The sequence below is a fragment of the Panthera pardus genome, unplaced genomic scaffold, assembly GCF_024362965.1.
Source record: "Panthera pardus isolate Hobbes unplaced genomic scaffold, ASM2436296v1 HiC_scaffold_4, whole genome shotgun sequence".
NCBI classification, from domain to species: Eukaryota; Metazoa; Chordata; class Mammalia; order Carnivora; family Felidae; genus Panthera; species Panthera pardus.
In genome coordinates, this window is record NW_026526969.1 from 18,722,614 (window position 1) to 18,743,542 (window position 20,929).

The window sequence follows — 20,929 nt, forward strand, 5'->3', positions numbered from 1 at the left end:
GCCAGGGCCTAGCTTGCTGCCTGCACACCGTAGAGGCTCGATAAATATTAGACGAGTGGCTGAGGGTCGGAGGGCGTCGTAACCCCCGACTGGTGGAGGCAAACGCTGAGTGAGCCCAGACCGGGCGGAGGGTCCAGGGCAGGCGATCCCCTTTGTGGGCACCCTTTCTGAGAACCCTGTGCCAGGCCGGGTGCCAGGCCCTGGCCGCACACCATCCCCCAGCGGTCAGGTCCGGCCTGCGGGCTCCCTGTACCAGTGATGGCGGCGGGAGTCGGGTCCTCGTTGTACCCTGCTCGATTTTCCCATAGGACATCTGAAATTTATTTTCTGGACACTTTTTATTAAAAAAAAAAATCTTGTCATTTTATAAGCCCTATTTTTTAAAAAGTAAGCTCTACACCCAGCGTGGGGCTTGAACTCATGATGCAGAGATCAAGAGTTCTGTGCCCCACTGCCCCAAATAGAAGCCCTAATTTTTTTCAGTTGTAGAAGAAAAATGGCCTTTGCTCATTCCCCTCCCGTGGAACTACTGCGGTCCCGTTTCACCTCACCCCTGTCTCGCCTGGGCCACATGGAGCTCTTATCCAGCCGAGCCAAGAGAGGAGGGTGCCACATCTCTTAGCTCTGTGCCTTTGGCATGTGGTCACTGTGACTCGGAAGAATGGAACTGTCCCCAGGGAGAAGGCACGCCGTGTGACAGGCTTCGTTGTCTGCAGTTTCCTCATGTTCCTGATAAGGCTGCTGCCACCGTCTCCAGACTCACTTCTTGCTTTGTTGAAATTGCTTCCTTGGGATAATTTAATCTTTCCGATCATTTGGAAATTTATTCCTGGTCTTTATCTCCCCACCTGTCCCCCTCCCTTCCTTCAGGGTTCTGTCGAGTTCCATTGGACTTCCCTCTCCCACCATCTTTTGGTGGGGACCGTGGGTCCTTTTATCCTCATTAGAATCCTCGGGGGCTCAGGACACTCCCGACCCCCACCCCATCTATCTAAATCTCTCCCTATTGGGATTTCTGGCTTGAGTTTCCCAAAGCCCTTCCTTTATTTCTGCAAATCCCCACTGTGCAATGACAGGCCAGGGGCTGACAATGCTGTGATTTCAACCTGGGGACCTAGCTGTGAGGGGGAAGGCAGAGACGTGTGTCCCTGGTCATACACCACACAGCCCCGAGCACCTGCCCGGTGCTCACAGGCCAAAGGGAAAGTGCCCTGGGTCCCTTCTGGCCTTCTCACTGATCACTGGATGCTCCCTGAGCCCCTGTGAGGAGACGAGAGGAGGAGGAAAGCCACACCAGCTCGGCCCAGCCAGGAGTTGGAGTTTCAATTCCACTCCTCTCTAGCAGGCTGACCAGGGCAAGAAGTTTGACCTTCCTAGGCCCGTTTCCTTGTCCACAAAATGAGAGTCATGGTGGCATCTTCCTCAAAAGGTCTTTATGAGGATTATATAATACCCTAAAAAGGCTTAGGACAGCCGTGACACACACTTGGTGACCACTAAACATTAGCTTTATGTGCTAAAGCTAATCTGCCAGGGATCAGAGATACAGAAAAAGAGGCACAGCGACCCTCAGTAGAGGAGGTAGTGAGTGAAAAAAAAAAATAATGATGGAGTGTGAGGGATGAAGAAAGGGTCTGAGAAGGAAGGAAGAGAGATCAGGAGGGCTTCCTGGAGGAGGTGGTGTTTTAAAGATCCGAGTAGCACTCCTTACGCAAGAAGGGAAGGAGAGCAGTTGGTGCAGAGAGGGATACAGGCTCAGGGCACAGGGGAGGAAGGAGCAGCAGTTGGGATGAGATTGGAGGGGGGAGGCGGTTGGAGCTGGCGATAAGAGGGAGGGGACCGCCAAAGGGTCCAGCCTGCGACAGGAAGGATTCCAGGAATGGAGAGACTGGTCAGGTGTGCCAGTTAGAAAGATCCTGCGGCTTCAGGGTGAGGAATGCACTGCGGGGAGGGAGGTTAAGACTGAGCAGGTGGACCCGGTTAGAGGCTGTGAGGAGACCCAGGCCAGGAGGGAAGGCCCGATCCGAGGGAGGTGCAGTGGCGGGGGGCGGGGAGGGGTGGCGGGGCAGAGCTAGCGGCCAGGAAGCAGCAGAAGCTCGGGGCTCGGTGAGTAACAAAGAGTGAGCAGTGGAGTGACTCAAGGCTGCTGGTTTGAGCGTCTTTTGCCCGAAATGGAAATAACAGAGTGGAAGCAGGTGGGGGTGGGGTGAGCTCACTTTGAGACGTGCTGGCTGGAGGTGTCAGCAGTCCCCCCCAGAGACCTGGTGTGACCCCTCACCCTGCGCAGAAAATGAGACGACAGTGAGCATCAATGACATACTCCCTGAGCCCAAGGAGGGAACTGTCACCCTGGGTCTTAGGATTTCAGCCACATGGGGGGCGGGGGGCGGGGGCGTGCTTTGCCCACCTCTGGGTGTTTGCGTGGTTTCCTGGCGGAGGAATTCTGGTCTGAAGTCTCCCCCTGCACACTCCCCAGCCAGCACTGGCTCCCTGGCCTGCACCCTAAATGCCTGCAGCTGTGAGGGGCAGGCCTGTGGCAGGCACTTGGGTGCCATCAGGGCTGGGACAGAACGGTGCGAGATGCTGGACGTGACCGCCCAGGGGTAGGGCGGGCGGCGGGAACCCTGGGCTCACCAGACACCTGCAGGGACGCCAGGCTGCTGCGGGGCCTGGGCCTGTCCTTGGTCCTCCTTGTGACCCCAGGAAGAAGGAATGAGGGCGTCGGGCTGTCGGAGGTGAGCTGGAGAGAGAGGAGAGGGTGTGGTGGAGTGGGCAGCGGGCCATGCAGCAAAGAGGCCCCCCCCATACAGCCTGACAAACGCCTCTCAGCTTAGAGAAACGGCAAGTCCCAGGTGACCTTGGCAAAGGCAAGGGGTTGGGAGGGAGGGCGGGTGAAGTGGAGACACCGAGTGAAGATTTCTCTTTGCAGAAGTCAGAGTCTGGGAAGAGGGTGGCGGAGGAAGGTGGAGAGGCCTCCGGGGGTACGGCAGCCTCCTCCCTTTTGAAACAGGACAGACCAGACACATCTGCAGGCTGCCAGTTGGCATGGTGGAGGACCCAGTCTTGCCAATGGGAAGGGGCCACAGGGAAGCTGTTGTGGAAGGTGGAGCTGAGTCCGGTGGGGCGGTGGGCAGAGGTGCTGACCCCACACTGCCCACATGGAGAAGGCTGCCACCCAGGACTTCCGGGGAGAACCCTTTAGTGCTGGGACCAGGGCCAGGAGCTCAAGGAAGACCAAGGACCAGGTAGTTCTGAAAGGCAAGGAACAAGAGGGCAAAGGGAACCACAGCTGGTGGGGAGAGAGAAGGCGGCCAGTCGGGGTGCCGATAACCCCTCATGGGATCAGCAGGACAGTTCCAACCCCAGGCCAAGCTGCCGGGTGGAATGGGAAGGAACCACTGGCTGTTGTTCCAGAAATAAATGCAGCCCTGCAGGTGTCAGCTTTGCGTGAGGACAGGCTGGAGGAAATGGATCCCAGAATATGCAGAAATCTGGGGAATCATCCACAGGTCGCAGCACTGACAGGGTTTCAAACCAGCCAGGCTTACATCTTGAGGGGGTAGAGACAGCCCCCCAACTGAAGGCTGGGTCCCTGATGCAAAGGAGGGGACAGATGCAGGGAAGGGGGCTCCTCTTCCTCAGAAGCCAGGAGAGAAGTCACCATTAGCTGGGACGGGGGCCGGTAGGTCTGTGTCTGGAGGAGACTGGGGACATGGTCGGGGTGGGGCGACCTGGGGGCACAGGAGGGCTGCGAGGAGAGGCCAGGAGTTCACAGGTGGGGTAGGGGCTTTCCTGGGGACTGGAGCAGAAGAAAAGGCCGACGCCCAGGCCTTGGGATTTCGGCTCCGTCTGTTCATACTCCGTCTGAAGTATGAAGACTTCCCGGGGAGACCTCGGTCCCGGGTGCCCGGAGAAAGGCCGCGAGAACCTCGCCGCCGAATCCACTCGGCGAACGTAAAGGAAAGCCGCACCAGCTGGCGCCTCGCAGCCGCAGAGGAGGCGGGGCACCCCACGCCCCGCCCCATATGCTAATACGAGGGTCACCGCCCCGCCCCCGCCCGGGAGCCGGACGGGCCCAACGCCAAGGGGTGCGAGAAGCTGCCAGCGCCCGGCTCCGCGTCCGCGGAGGCCGAGGTGGGGCGGAACGCCTGAGTCCGGGTCGCTTGGGCGGCGGCACGGTGCAGGAGCAGTCAGAGGGCCGCTAGGGCGTACCAAGCCGTGGCGCCCCCCGCCTGCACGAAGTGGTATAGCCCGCAGGGGCGGAGCCCGGGTCATGTGACACGGCTGCGGCCGCCATTTTGTTCTGCGGTGCTGGTATTTAGAGCGCAGCCGCTGACGGGCCGGGTCGCCTTCGCAGCCGCCTGACTGCTCTCCTTGCGCTCGCTTGCCGTGCCCGGCCCGTCCTCGCCCCCGTCTTGGCCCGCTGAGCTCGCCCTCTCCCCACCCGCAGACATGTCCGAGGCCAAGGGCGGCCCCGAGTACGCCTCCTTTTTCGCGGTCATGGGCGCCTCGGCCGCCATGGTCTTCAGCGGTGAGCGCCGAGGCAGGAGGGACTCGGGAGGCTGGGGGCGCCGGGACTCGCGGAGCTTATGCCCGCGTCGCCCTAGGGTTCTTGGTGTGACGTCACGCTGACGTAATTCCGAGCTGTTGGGGGGGTCCCGAGCCTCATGTGACCGCGGGCGGGGGTCGGGGCCCCGAGGGCTGCGGGTCGCAGGGCCTGCGGGCTGGGCGGGGGTGCGGGTCTCACGGGTCTCCCGGGGATCCTGGGCCGGCAGCCCTGCCGCCGTCAGTGTAGGTGCGGGGGTGGGGCGGCGGCGCCGCTGCCATCTTAGCCCTAGGAGAGGCGGGAGGGAGGCTGGGGTGGGGGCGCGCGGTCCTGCGCCTGCTCCGCACCCCCCACCGCCATCCTGCGGGCAGGTGTGACATCACACCTCGGGAAGCTCCCCCTGTTCGGCGGGGGTGTCGGGGGATGAGGCCCTGGCGCTCCCCTCCTTGGTACACAGCTCTCGCCCTTGTGGCGGCCCGCCCCCGACGGGGGTCAGGTGGGTCTGTACCCAGAGGCAGGTGCTTCCGGTTACGGCCTGTCACTGTTTCCCCGTAGCCCTGTGGGATGTGTGGGTTGTTTGGGAAAATGGGGCAGAGGGGTTGGTCCTGACAGCTGGCAGGAGCCCAGGGCTAGGATTGTGTGGAATGGGGCAGGGGTCTGGACAGGCTAAGGGCGAAGGACGGGTGTTTGGGAAGCAGGCCAGCATCAGTGCTATGTGTGTGCACGCCTGTCGGGGGTCTACTTCTGGGTGAATGAGAGAGTGGCATAGAGTGTCATATTGGGTCTTTGTCCTTAGGAGGGAGTCGTCTGGTTCAGGCCTGAATGAATGAATGAATGAATGACTTCCCTTTTCCCAGGTCCGAAATTGGGAGGGCTCCCCTAGGCAAAGAGAAGGGGCCTTCCAGGTTCTTGATGGCACCCTGCTTTTGAAGTTAGGTCTTGACGGTAATGGGTGTTGAATTCGGTGAAAACTGGTCTACCTGAGAGAAAGGCACGTGGGCCAGGCCCAAGAATGTGGGACCCAGGAAGGTGAGTCCTAGTCTGCGGCAAGCCTGTAGACTGGTCTGGCCTGGTCTCCTCTGGGCCTCCTTAGGTAGGTCTGGTTTTTGGTTTGGATGACCCCGCCCTGCCCCACCCTACCTGGTGGGCTGGGGAGGCTCCCCGTGCAAGTATGTGGCGGGTTTGAACTCCAAACAGCCTGTGCTGTCTGTAAACACTTGTGAGGTGGGGGCTTGGGGACTCTGCTGTCTTGAGGGCCGCCCTCTGCCTGGGCCTGTCTGCCAGTCATGAGTTACTGAGTGAGCCCTACCCTGCCCTTCCCATCACGTGCACATAAGGGGTCATTTGTGGTGGGAGAAGTGATCTGGACTTCCCCTTCTCTCCCAGCTAACCCTGCTCTTTCCACATCTTAAGGGGCTGTCTGCTTTCCAGCACTTCTGGACGGACAGGCTGCTGTAACCCCCCACCCCTTTTCTGCTCTTTGCCTCCACACTTCTTGAGATTCTACTGTGCCTGGCCATGTGTGCGTTGTTATTTATGGCTGTCATTCGTTCATTCAGCAAATGTCAAGTGAGCTCCTACTGTGTGCCAGGCACAGGGGAACATCAGTGAACAAAACAAGACATTCCCGCCCCAGAATTCCTTGAATTCTGGCTGCCATTGCTTGTTCCCGAAGCCCTGAGTTTGCCCCTTGGGCCTTTTTTCTGTACCCAGCTCCTGGCCTGCTCTAGTCATCAGGTACATCTCTTCCTTTTCTGGAACTTAACTTGATACTTTCAGATGGAGCCTGATCAGAAAGCAGGTCTCTGGAAGTTACTGAGAACAGGGTATCACTGGTCTAGGGCTTTTTTGTGGCCCCAGGCCCCTGAGGATTGGTGCTGCCTGCTCCTGTGGGGCCCGATCTCCTTCCTGCTTCCCCTTTTTTCTTGTGACAGAAGTCCTGTCAACTCTTTCTTCATCAAGTCTTCCACAAGTTTGTCAGTTGCTCCTTTACCGTAATCTCTGACTTCCTCCCTGCTGGCAGGCACCCTGCGTTTGGTGCTTTGTTCTTGGAACTGCCTCCTGATTGCACTTTCTGTTCCCTGCTCGATCTGGGACCTGGTGAGGCTTGGCCTCCAGAGCTGGCATCCAGGGTTTTCCGGGACACCTGCTGCTGCCCAGGCCAGGCTGCTTTTCCATCCTGATGGTCAGCCCTGTTTCTTCCCTTTGTTCCTGTCGTGGCGGCCCCACCCTCAGCCACACGATCTCCCTGCTGCCTTCTAGAGAAGGGCCCCGCTCACTTTCCACCTCTGCCCGTGTCCTGCTACCTGGGATGCTAACTTCCCAGTAATCGGTGCCTTACTCAGTGACAGCCTTACTCAGTGACACTCATCGCCTGTGCTCTCCTGCTTGAGTGACAAACCATGGCACTGGCTCCTTGCATGCACTTGACATAGCCCGATGTGGTGCGGGGCCTGCAGTAGCAGCCCCCAGAATGCACTGCAACCAGGAGAGTTGCCGGAAGAGCTTCGTGAAGAACAGCCCTGAGCCCCAGGTTAAAGGTGCCGAGTGTCTAGGCGTGGTGGTGTTGGAGTGGAAATCCCTCTGCTGCCACCCCTACTTCTTTTCTCTTTCTGCTAGCTCCCAGTGTGATGCCTCGTTGGGGGACGTCTCCATTCGTGCGTGCAGTCTGCAATCATTTTTGCTCACTCAAGCCCCTTCCTCAAACGTCACTTTCTCTATGGAGCCCTTCCCCCACTCCCACGGGCCTCCCCACTCTTCTAGAACGTGTTGCTGTGCTTGGAGGGGCCATGTGTGTTTCCTCACCGGGCTTGGAGCCCCGGGAAGCCAGAGCTCCTCTGACTTCCTCCCTGCTCAGTGATGAACACAGAGAGGAGGCATTTTTGTGGCCCAGATAGGTGAATAAAACGTGCAGAGGAATGGTCAAGAGTGTCCACATCTTTTCTGAAACCCATGAGCCATGTTATCCTTTGCTCAAGCAGTGCAGCAAGACCTTGGAGGGCAGGAGTCGGAAGAGCCACCTGGGCCCGCTGTGGCTCTATTCTGTGCACAAGTTACTCCATGCGTGGAGGCCAGGAGAAGGGAGATTGGAGGAAGGCAGCACACCCTGGCAAGAGGAGGCGGAGTACCATCAGAGGAGACCGGGCGTCCTCCCGTTCCCCCACGCTTCGTTGCTGGAGGTCTTGGGGGGGTGGAAATCTAGGCTTCTGTGAGCCCAAGGCCTCTGTGCACGCAGGCGTGCTTCTGGGAGGTCTGTCGAGGCCTCATGGTCCACCTGGGTGATGGCAGAGAGGATTCTTTCCAGACTTGAGAGCCTAGTCCTGCTGTGTGCCTGAGGATGCCCTCAGCTTTCTCTCCATGTGACTGGGCTGCTCTGCTGGGCCTGTCAGAGCTCCACCTTTTAGGCCGTGGGCAGCTGTACTGGGGTCTCTGGGAGGTTGGGGCCAAGGTTAAACAGCGGAGCAGGAGCCCAGACAGGCGGGACAGCCGTTAAGGGCCTCTGTTGGAGGAAGGAGACAGCTGCCTGAGCTCCCTGCGTGCCCAGCTGTAGCTCTTGCCCCCGAGGGCCACCTCCTGCCCTGAGCCGGGTGCCGGCTTCATCTCACCTTGTCGGTGATGACTTACGGCGTCTCTCGGCCGTGCCACAGCTACTACCCCCAGGGTCCTGGCCCCAGGTGCTCTGAGCTCACCTTGCCTTTCCTGCCCCCTCCCCACAGCCCTGGGTGCCGCCTACGGTACAGCCAAGAGTGGCACTGGCATCGCGGCCATGTCTGTCATGCGGCCAGAACTGATCATGAAGTCCATCATCCCAGTGGTCATGGCTGGTATCATCGCCATCTACGGGCTGGTGGTGGCCGTCCTCATCGCTAATTCCCTGAATGATGGCATCACTCTCTACAGGTGAGTGCCGGGCCCCTCCCCGTAGGTCATGTCCTGCCTCGGGCGAGGCCACCGCACGGGGCTGGGAGGGCTGGGGAGGGGGCGTCGGGCTGGTGACTTGCTTCCCCTGGCAGGTGGCTGACGTCTGTCCGGTGTCTTCTCTCCCCCAGGAGTTTCCTCCAACTGGGTGCTGGCCTGAGCGTGGGCCTCAGCGGGCTGGCAGCTGGCTTTGCCATTGGCATCGTGGGGGACGCTGGTGTGCGTGGCACTGCCCAGCAGCCCCGGCTATTCGTGGGCATGATCCTGATCCTCATCTTCGCCGAGGTGCTCGGCCTCTACGGTCTCATCGTTGCCCTTATCCTCTCCACAAAGTAGCCCCTCTCCGAGCGCACCAGCCACAGAACACGATGTAAAGACCACCCCTCATTCCGAAATGAACAGCCTGACACACACGCACGGGGCCGCCGCCCCCCCAGTAGTCGGTCTTGTAAATGCGCAGTGTCCTAGTGCCCGTTGTCTGCTACCCCGGCCTCGCCCCCGCCCCGCCCCGTGCCGTGGACATCCGGGCCCACTCCTTCCCCATCCGGGCCTCCGGCCGCCCCCACTCATCTGCCCTAGAGCGCTCTGTAGAAGGGTGAATTAGAGTTGTCATTTTCTCTTCACTGGATGTTTCTTATTTATAAAGATTTGATCTGTTCATACGTCTGTGGAGCAGCCCTCCGTCCCCAACTATATAGTAATCTTAGGTCGAGTGTTGCGTTGTGGGGTTGCCGTTTGCTCCGAGACTCGTTGGATCGAACCACCCTCCTCCAGCCCTGGCTGTCGGGGGCCGCGGGCCAGTGTGCTGGGCCTGCGAGGTCCTGGAGCCGAGCCGTGTCCAATAAAGTTCTCGGTTGTGACTGGACGCCTGTGTGGACCGCTTGTGTGGGCCCGGGCCCGGCGGGGGCGGGGCGGGGGCGGCCGCGGCGGCCCTGCCGGCCCAGGGGCGTGCCGGTCACGTGGGCGCCCTGATCACGTGGGCCGGCCGGTCACGTGGCACGCCTCAGTCAGCTGAGGGTCACGTGGGTGCGGCCGGATCCCGGCGGGCCGCAGTCGGCCGAGTGCGCGGAGAGCGGGAGAGCGGGCTTCGGCGGCGGGGCTCCGGGCGGCGCCCGCTCGGCGGGGCTCCGGTGGCTCACGATGCGCGACGCACAGGGCGAGGGGCGGGCCCCGGTGCTCCAGTTCACCAACTGCCGCATCCTGCGAGGGCGGGCGCTGCTCAGGTGGGGTGCGGGGTCAGGCGCTGCGGGGGTGGGCCCGGGAGCCGGGCGGGGCCCGGGGCCGGGTGGGGTGAGGGGACGGGAGCTGCTAGATGGGGTGCGGAGCCGGCGGGGTGCGGGCCGGGCACTGCTGGAGTGGGGCGCAGGGCGCGAAGCCGGGCGCTGCTGGAGTGGAGCGTGGGGCCGGTGGGGCGCGGGATCGGGAGCTGCTGGGATGGGGCGCAGGACTCGAGGCCGGGCACTGCTGGAGTGGGGCCCAGGGCTGGTGGGGCGCGGGATGCGGAGTCGCGAGCTGCTGGATTGGGCCCCGGGGGCCGGGTGGGGCGCGGGGTGCGGGAGCTGCTGGACGGGGTGCGGGGCCGGCGGGGTGCGGGGCCGGGCAGTTGTGGAGTGGGACGCGGGATGCCGGGTCGGGAGGTGCTGGAGTGGGGCGCGGGATGCGGGAGCGGGAGCTGCTGGGATGGGTCGCAGGGCGCGGGGCCGGGCGCTGCTGGAGTGGGGCCCGGGGCCGGCGGGGCGCGGGGTTCGAGGTGCTGGAGTGGGCGTCGGGGCCGGGTGGGGCGCGGGGCCGGGGGATCGGGAGCTGCCGGAGTGGGGCCCGGGGCCGGGTGGGGCACAGGGTGCGGGAGCTGCTGAAGTGGGGGCGCGGGGCGCGGGGTCGCGCGGTGCTGGAGTGGGGCCCGGAGCCGAGCGGGGTGCGGGGTCGGGATGCGGGCTCAGGCACTGCTCTGGTGGGCCCAGGGACCGGCCGTCCTAGCTTCTGTCCGGCTCTGGCCGCAGGGAGGATCTGTGGGTGCGCGGAGGCCGCATTCTGGACCCGGAGAAGCTGTTCTTCGAGGAGCGGCGAATGGCGGATGAGCAGCGGGACTGCGGGGGCTGCATCCTGGCGCCTGGCTTCATCGATGTGCAGATCAACGGTGCGGTCTAGGGCTTAGGGGACAGGGACCCGGAGAAGGTGGTCCGGGCACCGTGCAACCTTCCTCTTTGTGGCCCTAGGTGGATTTGGCGTTGACTTCTCTCAGGCCACGGAGGACGTGGGTTCGGGGGTCGCCCTGGTGGCCCAGAGGATACTGTCGCATGGAGTCACCTCCTTCTGCCCCACTTTGGTCACCTCACCACCGGAGGTTTATCACAAGGTGAGGTCAGGCTTCCGGTCTCAAGGGAAGGGGGCTTCAACAGTAGCACCGCTTTAATTTTCAAACTTTTCCTGCCACAAACCCCTTGGCACTTGGGTCTGGCCTCACCCTTTAGCCTCCCCCACCCCCTGGGGCCTGGGGCCTGGGGTCCGGGGTCCTGCCCCTAGGCTCTCCTTTGGTGTTCCCCCGCCCGCAGGGGGTCACTGCCTCTGCAGCCCTTCCCACAGGCCTTCATGTTTATTGTTGCGGTGTCTTCGGGGCTAGAAGTCCTCTCCGCCTCACACCCTGGCCACCCCCTGGCTCCAGAAACCGATTGCTGGGACTTTCTGGATTGCCACATTTGTACCATCTCCTCAGGTTCACCCCCCCTAACTTGTCTGTGCTGTGTGACTCCACTGAATGTGCTTTCCAGAAAGAAGCTCGTTGTCTGCCCCTGCCGCCCCCTTCCGTCCCCGCTGCTGCCCTCGTGGCCCCCACACACCCTTCCACTTCCTCTCTTCTCTGCATGGCCCTATAGACATTTTCACCCAGGCGGGCTCTCCGGTTTTATTCTTCACCCCAGCATCTTGTTGGGTTTCTTTGGGGCGGTGACTTTACATGGTAACCGCCGGAAAGCAGGTGGTATTCATCATGCCTCTTTACCGCTTGATGCTTAGTGGGTTTTGAAAAGCGTGGACGTCCCCTTACCCGAGTCGAGTTGGGGAAGGGCAGCAGTTACCCTTTAACCCTCCCTCCCCCCCCAGCGTTGTTGTTTTCTGCAGTACAGGGCTTTTTTTGCAATTATGGGTCATGTTGCCGGTCATGGGTGGGGAGGTCCCTCCTGGGTGTGTGGGCGCACAGTTGGAGTTGCGTGTTGCGGGAGTTTGAGTGTGGGCTTGGGATTGGGTCCTGGCCCCCTAAGTTCATCTGTCATCTGGGGGACACGAGACCATCCTTACTTTTTTCTGAGCCTCCATTTTCTCAAATCCAAGTTGGGAATGAGCACCACGTCCGTCTCCTGGGGTTGTGGGGCAGGCAGCGCTCTGTGCAGTACCTCTTAAAAACTTGATATGCTGTCATGTGTGGACATCTTTCTGGAAATTTCCCCCAGGCCTCCCATCACAAAGTCAGAGGTTAAAAACTTCCTACTTCAAGCCACCTGGTTCTGTGTTTTTTCTCTTGGTCATCAATCCCTGATTTCTCTTGCCTGGAATCTGGGAACGCGCCCGCCTTACTGTCCTCCCCCTTCCCGGGACCTACCAGTGAGGCTTCCTGACTGTTGCCTAGTCTCCCGACTGCCGGCCCTGCTCCGAGTCCTGCCGCAGCGGCCTTCCCAGGGGACAGGGCATAGCACATCACTCAGCCCCGCACCTTTTATCTTTCTTTTTTTTTTTTTAAATGTTTATTTTTGAGAGAGAGAGAGGCAGAGCGTGAGCAGGAAGGGGGCGGAGAGAGAGGGAGACACAGAATCCGAAGCACTTGTCAGCACAGAGCCCGACGCGGGGCTCTAACCACTCAAACCCATGAACCGTGAGATGGTGACCTGAGCCGAAGTTGGACGCTTAACTGACTGAGACACCCAGGCGTCCCCACCCCCTTTTTACCCTTCTGAGCAGTCCCTCCCTAGCCGCCCCAGCCTCGGCCCTCTCCCCACGTATGGTCCAGCCGTTCTGGGCCATTCTCTCTCCTGTTCCCAGGCCTTCTGCCCTGTTTTATCTTGTTGTCTCTGTTGCCTGCTCTTTGGAGCTGTGACTCTGCTGTGCCCGTGGCTTCGACAGCACATTTGACCATCGTGATACAGGTCGTGAGACCTCTTTTTTTAGGACAGGGAGTTTCTGGTCACTAGGATTTCTGGGTTATGTTTTCTTTTCTTCCTTTAATGTTTGTTTACTTATTTAGGGAGAACGTGGGTGCACAAGCCGGGGAGGGGCAGGGAGAGAGAGAGGATCCCAAGCAGGCTCCGTGCTATCAGCAAGAGCCCGACGTGGGGGTCAGCCTCACAGGCCGTGAGATCATGACCTGAGCCGGAAGCAAGAGCCGGATGCCTAACCCACCGAGCCCCCCAGGCACCCCTCTGGTTTATGGCTTCCTGCTGATACTTGTCAGTCTCCACAAACACTCGCAAGATGAAGGCGTTGGACAGCAGAAAGTAAAATCGCGGAGGCCGTGAATGTGAAAATTTAATCCAGTGTCATCTCAGGCGCCACGGGGCTGTTCGCTTAGGTATCTCCCCGATTCCCGTCCACCCACCTTCTTCCAGGGCTGGCTCACACTGGGCAGAACTGGATCGCTGCTCTGTCAGAAGTTACCCGGATCCCTTATCATCGTGTTCTGGCCCATTGAGACCACCTGCTCTTTTTGGGGGCCTCTTTCAGTCTTACCCTTTCATACTCTCCCAGGAGGAAGCTCTGGCTGGAGTGTTCTCGGCTTCTGGTCCATCGTGTGCTTAGCCAAGACCTGCTACCTCCTCAGGCGGCAGCCAGGCTTTCACCATGCCCTCTGCACTTTGACCTTTCCCATTCTCTTGCCGTCCGTGCTGTCGTTCATTGCCTTCTCCCTACTTAGCGCTCTCTGTCTCTCCCCCGTAAAACTCAGTTTTGTTTCGAAGTACGAAGTGAACCCCGTGCGTCGGGTTCAGACCTTACCTCGGGCTCAGAACATGAGACCTGGACTTGGGCCGTGTACCTTCCTGGAGGCATCCGCGTGAGAGTGGCACCTGTGAGACTGGGTGGGGACAACAGCCAGTGGCGGGCACGGCATCGAGAGGGGCCCCCCTCCCTGTGCGGGAGTCCCAGTGCCGACCGCGTGCAGAACCCCGTAGAACGTGTCACAAGGTGGGCTCCCCGGAAAGACGGGATCCGGAGATTCACCCACAAGTTCATCTGCCCCGTGGGCTGGGGTATCCCCTCCCCGGCCGTCTGACCGTAGCCCCGTGTCTGGCACCGAGCTCTCTTGGAAGACTTGGAGAGAGCTTCAGGACGGGACCTGACACTGGTCACGACGGGGTCGCCTGGTGGAACGTGGGCCTGTCCTCCACAGATGGGCTGAGGGCGAGGGTCGAGAGGGTGTGTTCGCGAGCAAAAAATCTATTCCCGAAAAACTCAGCCGTTACCTTTTTTTTTTTAAGTTTATTTATTTATTTTGAAAGAGAGTGCAGGGGAGGATCGGGGTGGGGGGGGGAGAGAGAGAGTTGCAAGCAGGGTCCTCATCCTCAGCACAGTGGCCGATGTGGGGCTCGAACTCACAAGCTGTAAGACCATGACTTGAGCTGAAGTTGGACGCTTAACCGACTGCGCCATCCAGGCGCCCCTTTTGGTTTGTTTTGCTTTTAATTTTTAGCGAACTTACACGAAATCTCCTGGCTTGTTAGGAGAAACAGCAGCCCTTTGCCCCCACCAGCTCCCACCTGGAGACGGTCACCTTCAGCTCAGCCGGTCCTTGGAATTTGCTCTCGCCTGTCTAAGCTCCAGGCCGGTTTAGGGCAGTGAACAGGGGTGTCTGCTTCCCACCAGCGGAGCTGAGGCTAGACTCCTCTTCGTGGGTTTCCGGCCCCCCGCCCTCCCCGGGTAGCAGCCTGCCGACTTGGGGAGACCCACCGGTGGGACTGGGCAAAGGACTCGGTGCTGACCCGTTTTCTTACCCGTCTGCCCTGTGTCTTTGGGACTCCTTGTTTGTTCTCTCAGCTGGCGACTCCACTCCCCGCCTCTGCCCGTTTCTCACTCTTCTTGCGGGACGTGTGGGTGCGCCCAGCGCTCTATCAACGTCGTTTTCCCTCGGCAGCTTTAGGGACCTGTTCCGCGGCCCTGGCTGCCGGCCTCACTGGACCGAGCTGTCCTGGGAGCTCCTTCCCGTCACCTGGGGGGGGTCCCCTGGCGTCTTTCTGCTGGGCCTCTATCCCCTCTCCCGTGCCTTTGTCTTTGCTGGTTTTTGCCTTTGTTTTGGAGCATATCCACCAGCTTCTGCTAGAGACGGGGGCGCAGAGAGCAAAGTTTTCAAGATCTCGAAGGTCTAACGAGGTTTTTATTCTCTTGATTGGGTGTAGGTTAGAAGTGACTTTCCCCTAGAATTCTTAAAGGCGTTGCTGTATTGTTTTTTCATTTCCAGGGTTGCTGGTGAGAAGTCGGAAGCCACCTGACCTCTGATACTTTGTGCATGACTTATTTCTTCCCTCTGGAAGCTCGTGGAATCTTCCCTTTGGCCTTGGGTTCTGAAGTCTGAGGGTGACACGTGTGGGGCCTGTGGGGAATTTATCTATTGTGCTGGCCGTTGGCACACCCTGTCGGTCTGAAGTTTGGTTTTTGGTTTTGTTTGCTTTCCTTGATCACAGCGCGTGTGTGATTTTTCTCCCTCGTTTCTCTGTCGTCTTTCCTGGGAGTCATCATTCCATGGTTGGGCCTCCTGGATGGCGTCTCTGGTTCTTTCTGCGACTCCGCTTCCTGAATGTTTCCTGTGTTTCTATGTTCCGGTTCTTGACTTGGGTTTTATTGTTTTGTTTTGTTTTGTTTTTTACTTTATTGCTCAAGTTGTATTTTTTAATTTTATTTCTTATTTAAGTATTTGTTTACTTATTTTGAGAGAGAGAGAGAGCAAGTGTGAGCAAGGGAGAGGCAGAGAGAGAATCCTGCACTGTGAGTGCAGAGCCCCGTGTGGGGCTTGATCTCGTGACCTGCGAGATCACGACCTGAGCCGAAATCAAGGCTTGGATGCTTAACCGACCGAGCCACCCAGGCGTCCCTCACATACTTTTAATTGGAAGAGCTCGCTTTCTCTCTCAGTGTTTTTTTCTGACACCGTCTTCTTGTTTCACGGGTGCAGGACCTCTCCTCACGTGTCTTCCCGGCCCTGCCCTGTTCGTCCTCTGTCTCCCCAAGGTTTCCCCGAGCTGCCACTGAGCCTTGGCCGTCGGCTGTGTTTGAGATCAGGCGCCAGCAGGCTGCTGGGAGCCCCGGGACTGGGAGCGGGCTCCTGGGGGCGCCCTTAGTTGAGGTCCCTGGGCCGAGGGGACAGCCTCACTGGCTCCGTGCTGAGAGTGTTAACCTAATCGCAGGGGCTGTGCCTCCACCCACCTCTCGCCTGGAGCCCTTCTGGTTTGCTTGCAGGGCGCATTCACGGGCCCAGCTGCCCTTTAATGGTGTCTGTGGTTCCCCCCGACCCCACTTCTCAAGGCGCTGCCTGTTTCCTCGGTGTCTCCACCACGTGCCCCTGCCCACACCTGCCCAGGGTCGGCCCATCAGGCTCCCAGGGTTTCAGCCTCTTTACGCATCGCTGTATCTGGTTTGGGGTGAGGGTGCCCCAGGGCCCTTCGGCGGGCGGCAGGTTTCTCTGGCAGCTCGCCCCGCCTCCAAGACGGGTCATGTGAGTACCTGTGTTCGGCTCAGGCACCGTGTGGCTGTGCCCTTGACGCCTGAGCCCCCAGCCCCGCGTGCACCGACCTCTCTGGCCCCCGAACCCCCGCTTCTGTGCTCGCGCTGCCTGGACTGCACGCCTCCTCTTGACCCTGGCCGTGTGTGCGGTCCTGCAGCTCAGGAGGCCGGGCCCGCTCCCCTGTCTGGCTGGGTCCAGACCCTTTGGCCACGTTGCAGGGCCAGGTCAGGTCCCTTTTGTCCATTCCTGTTCCTTGCTGGCAGCTGGCCTTCCGCCCCTGCGTGTTCCTCCGCGTCCTGATGGTTCTTAGCGCTGTGCCTTCCCTGACTCTGGTTGGGGGCCTTCGACTACCTTCTGCTATCTGACGGAAGGCCATCGGGGGCTGGGCTCTGACCTCTGACCTCTGACCTCGGCTGGGCTGTGATCTCTGGGCATTGGGCCGTAGGGGGCAGGGCTTTAACAGCTGGTTCCCCCCAGGTCCTTCCTCAGATCCCTGTGAAGAGTGGTGGTCCCCATGGGGCAGGGGTCCTCGGTGAGTGGCTGACCCCTCTCCCTGCCCCCACCCCGGGAGGCTCCTTGGGGACCTGTTGGCAGCCCTTCCCCCTCCAGAGGCCCAACTGGGGAGGGAGGTCGGGCAGGTGACGGGCCAGGGCGGGGGCTGCAGGGCCAGAGGCCCGCTGGAGCTGTCCACTCCTCTTCTCCCAGGGGTGCACCTGGAGGGCCCGTTCATCAGCCGGGAGAAGCGAGGTGCACACCCCGAAGCCCACTTGCGCTCCTTTGAGGCCAACGCCTTCCACGATGTGCTGGCCACCTACGGGCCCCTGGACAACGTCCGCATTGTGACGCTGGCCCCCGAGCTGGGCCGAAGCCATGAGGTGATCCAGGCGCTGACAGCCCGTGGCATCTGTGTGTCCCTAGGTGAGGACTGCCACCTCCAGGGTTGGGCCCACGTGGGGTCCTGGGCTGGGTGCACACTTTGAGTCCAGGTCCCCTATGCAGGACACTCGGTGGCCGACCTGCAGGCCGCGGAGGAAGCCGTGCAGAATGGAGCCACCTTCATCACCCACCTCTTCAACGCCATGCTGCCTGTGAGTGCCCCGTGCCCCCCACCGCAACTCCCTGGGCGGGTAGGCGCAAGGGCTCCTGCCGTCGCTCAGCTGCCCTCCCATCTCTGTCCAGTTCCACCACCGTGACCCTGGTATCGTGGGGCTCCTGACCAGTGACCGGCTGCCTCCCGGCCGCCACATCTTCTACGGGATGATCGCGGATGGAACGCACACCAACCCGGCCGCCCTGCGCATCGCCCACCGGGCCCATCCCCAGGGTGAGCGGCAGGGTGGGGCGGGGCCCGGTGGGAGGACTCGGCCGGGCAGCTCCTGAGTCCCCTTCCTTCCGCAGGGCTGGTGTTGGTCACCGACGCCGTTCCCGCCCTGGGTTTGGGCAATGGGCGTCACACGCTGGGGCAGCAGGAGGTGGAGGTGGACGGGCTGACAGCCTATGTGGCCGGTGAGTGACCCTCTCGTCCCGCTGACTCCTCGACAACGGCCCTTTGGCCTCTCTTGTGGGACGCAGACATCTGAGCGTTCCCCGCCGGCCTGTGGGCCCCCCACCCCCCATGTGCCCAGTAGCCCCTGGTCCCCCCAGAACCTGCTCTCTCACTCTCAAGGCACCAAGACACTGAGCGGCAGCATAGCCCCGATGGATGTCTGCGTCCGGCATTTCCTGCAGGCTACAGGTTGGTGAGGCTGGAGGGGGCAGGTGTGTGCTCACGCGCGCGTGTGTGTGTGCGTGCATGCACGCATGTGCACATATGTGTCGGGGGGACAGGTTGGAGGGAAGCACGGAGATCCCTGGGCTCTTGCAGCGACACCCCTTGTGGGATGGGATTCCTAGGAGTGGAGCACCAGGAACACGCTGAGGCCCCCTGCAGCAGCTCAGGGGCAGGTTCGGAGAGCGAGGAGCAAGCATGTGGCTGGGACCCAGGGTTATAGGCAGTGAGGCCACGGCACCGAGAAAAGGGTGCTCACCGTACCCACGGGAAGGCCCTCGGCCTGGGGCCTGTGGATTCGCAGGACTCCGTGGGTACGGAGCTTTAGGGAGGGGAGGGGGGCGGTCAGAGCAGCGCTTCGGGCTTGTTGAGGGGGTAGGCGTGTCTGGGGGGGGGCAGGGAGGGGTATTTGGCAGAGGCTGTGGTTGGCCGGGCCCTGCGGGATTCTTGGCAGTGCCCGGGGCTGGGGTGTCACCTGGGGGTGCCCGGGTTCAACATGCTGTTTAGAGCAGCAGGGAGACAGGCCAGGAGGCAGGAAATGGCTGTAGGCTGGCTGTTGGGGGGAGGGGTGGTGAGGTAGGGAACAGAAGAAAAACGATTTGGTCGTGTGTGGCTTCTTGAGAGGGAGCAGGGACGGAAAGCCAAGACCAGGTGGCCTCGTTGATGCCCAGGCTACTGCTGCTTTTTGGGGGGCTCTTCCCGGGACCCGGAAGGAGGAGGGGCCTGCAGCCATTTGGGTCCAGGGCATTTGTCAGTGAGGCGGGGAGCCCTGCAGAGCTGGGATGGGTGAGTGACCAGGAATAGGGTACCTGGCAGTGTCCTCAGATGAGGGGGAAGGCGGGGCTTTGTCAGCCTGCTGCAGAGACCTGGGATTTCTCTGGGACTTGGAGCTTTGGGGCTGGGGGAGAGGCTGCCCACGGAACCAGCTGGGGATGGGGGGTGACTGCCCGGTTGTGTCCCCTGAGCAGGCTGCAGTGTGGAGCTGGCCCTGGAGGCTGCGTCCCTGCACCCCGCACAGCTGCTGGGGCTGGAGAAACACAAGGGGACCCTGGACTTCGGGGCTGATGCAGGTCAGGGCCCGACGTGGGCACCCGGGCCGGTGAAGACTCGGGAGGGCTCAGGGACTCGGGACAGTGCCAGGGCAGGTGGGATCTTCCCTGCGCCCAGGTGGCCTTACCTGGCCACCAACCTCAGCCCGGGTTCCTCTTCCTGTCGGGTCAGGTGAGGGGCAGCTGGGGTCTTTGTCCCGTGTGCCCTGCTTCCAGGAACATGGGTTCCAGGGCCTTGGTCAGCCTCTGATGGGGTGAGGTGGCCGTGCCCAGGTCGTGTCCCAGGCTTCAGTTTCCCCACCAGCTTCTGGATGGGTGTGGGGTGGTGGTGGACCCACCCCTGCCTCTGTCTCACCGGCCGCCTCTGACCCAGACTTCGTGGTGCTCGATGACTCCCTCCACGTGCGGGCCACCTACATCTCGGGCGAGTTGGTGTGGCAGGCGGAGGAAGCCAGGCAGTGACTGAGGACCACGGCTGGAAGGGACGACCAGCCTTAGCTGGACACTGTCAGGGCTGAGCCGTCGAGGAGCTGGTCTCCGGGGAGCGAGTGGGAGCCCTGCCCCAGGTGGAGGCCTGCCAGGTGGAGGCAGCTAGATAAACGTTCGCCCCGCAGGGACTTGTCTCGTGTCTGAGTTTTGCTTCAAGGCAGAGCGCCGTCCCCTCGGTGGCTCTCTGGGTGGGGTGGGGAGGAGAGCGGCTGGATTCTAGCTGATCCCAGCCTTGGGGGGCCCCAGTGAAGGTGACAGGGCCCCTCTCTGTTGGACAGTCGTGTCTGAGGCCTGCAGCCCCACACACAGTTGTGCTGGTTGGAAATGAAGGGCGGGAGGGGAAAGTCCTGGGTCGCAGGTTGGAAAGCGGACAGGAACGGGCTTGGGGACGGTGAGTGTGGAGGGCTCCAGAAGTTTACATGTCAGGGGACAGAGGACAAGGGTATTCTTGGGATTTTTAAATTTTATTTTGAAGGAGGGGAGGGGCAGAGATAGAGAATCCTAAGCAGGTTCTGCACTGTCAGTGAAAGGCCCGACTTGGTGGTCGATCCCAGCAAATTGTGAAACTGTGAGCTGAGCCGAAATCCAGTCGGACCCTTAACCGACTGAGCCACCCAGGCACCCCAGTGCTTTCTGGGATTTTAAGTGGGAGAATTGATTGTGGGGACAATTAGGAGCTGGGGCTGGGAGGACTTGGATGTGGGAGGGGCCTCGGGTGGGCCGTGCAGGGCATTTGGAGGCCAGGCCGGCTGTGTGAGGATGGCCCACGGGCTCCCCTCTGCCCCTTTGAGGTGGGCCAGTGAAGCAGAGGCCAAGGCCATGGTGCTGGGCCTGAGCACACTGCGAGCCGTTTCTCCTCGGCCTTCAAGAGGACTCCAGGTTGCCTGGCTCTGAGTGTAGGATGCAGTGGCCGAGGGGCCCAGAGGTGACCCTGGCCACCGCTCCTTGCCCAGCCCGCAGCCCTGTTTCTTTGAGCCCTCGGGGTAATCAAGGCTCGGCTTCCTTTGGGGCCTTTTCTGAACATCCCCTTCTCCTCATCCGACTCCCAGGTGGGCCCGGGGATCCCACGTGCCCCCTGGGTTGCACCGCTGTGGGTGACCCTGCCTGGTGCTGGTGGGAAGCTCGGGGATCACCAGTGTCCGGAGCCCTGCAACTATTTGCCCGTCAGTGTCATCCCGCGGCCGTCCGTGTCCCCCAGGCCCGGCAGCAGTGCCCCCACGCTGGGAGCAGGGGCTGATAGGGCCGCTTTGAGGCAAGTGGGCTTTGGGGAGCCCTGCAGGTCACGAGGGCAGCCGCGATGTGGCAATCAGACATCCAGGGTTGGCGTAGCCCCAGCCCTGGGATTGATTTTGTCCCCGTTTGCGTGCTGGGGCGGGCCGCACCTTCCCCCTTTTGAATGGGTGAAGTTCTTGGAATGAGAGGTCAAGGCAAACGTCCCAGGTCACCAGCTCGTGTGGCTT

At 61.1% G+C, this 20,929-nt stretch overlaps 2 protein-coding genes across 2 annotated transcripts; both read left to right on the forward strand.

The window, feature by feature from the left end:
* Positions 1-4,295: 4,295 nt before the first annotated feature.
* ATP6V0C (ATPase H+ transporting V0 subunit c) lies at positions 4,296-9,329 on the forward strand. Its single transcript, XM_019468239.2, has 3 exons — positions 4,296-4,531; positions 8,263-8,446; positions 8,596-9,329. Exons 1-3 carry the CDS (start codon positions 4,453-4,455, stop codon positions 8,798-8,800), a joined length of 468 nt encoding a protein of 155 aa, XP_019323784.1. The 5' UTR covers positions 4,296-4,452; the 3' UTR covers positions 8,801-9,329.
* A 150-nt stretch (positions 9,330-9,479) lies between these two features.
* Positions 9,480-19,597, forward strand: AMDHD2 (amidohydrolase domain containing 2). Its single transcript, XM_019468242.2, has 11 exons — positions 9,480-9,687; positions 10,465-10,601; positions 10,681-10,820; positions 16,641-16,695; positions 16,869-17,081; positions 17,163-17,251; positions 17,343-17,487; positions 17,562-17,669; positions 17,830-17,898; positions 18,900-19,001; positions 19,354-19,597. The coding sequence occupies exons 1-11, from the start codon at positions 9,605-9,607 to the stop codon at positions 19,440-19,442; spliced, it is 1,230 nt and encodes a 409-aa protein (XP_019323787.2). The 5' UTR covers positions 9,480-9,604; the 3' UTR covers positions 19,443-19,597.
* Positions 19,598-20,929: the final 1,332 nt, after the last annotated feature.

What these genes read in the sequence shown, in the direction of transcription:
- ATP6V0C (XM_019468239.2), top strand. Translation starts at nt 4,453, where the DNA reads ATGTCCGAGGCCAAGGGCGGCCCCGAGTACGCCTCCTTTTTCGCGGTC. An exon ending in GGCCGCCATGGTCTTCAGCG is followed by an intron (nt 4,532 to 8,262) that starts GTGAGCGCCGAG and finishes CCCTCCCCACAG; the next exon opens with CCCTGGGTGCCGCCTACGGT. An exon ending in GATGGCATCACTCTCTACAG is followed by an intron (nt 8,447 to 8,595) that starts GTGAGTGCCGGG and finishes TCTCTCCCCCAG; the next exon opens with GAGTTTCCTCCAACTGGGTG.
- AMDHD2 (XM_019468242.2), top strand. Translation starts at nt 9,605, where the DNA reads ATGCGCGACGCACAGGGCGAGGGGCGGGCCCCGGTGCTCCAGTTCACC. An exon ending in CATCGATGTGCAGATCAACG is followed by an intron (nt 10,602 to 10,680) that starts GTGCGGTCTAGG and finishes TTGTGGCCCTAG; the next exon opens with GTGGATTTGGCGTTGACTTC. An exon ending in CACCGGAGGTTTATCACAAG is followed by an intron (nt 10,821 to 16,640) that starts GTGAGGTCAGGC and finishes GGTTCCCCCCAG; the next exon opens with GTCCTTCCTCAGATCCCTGT.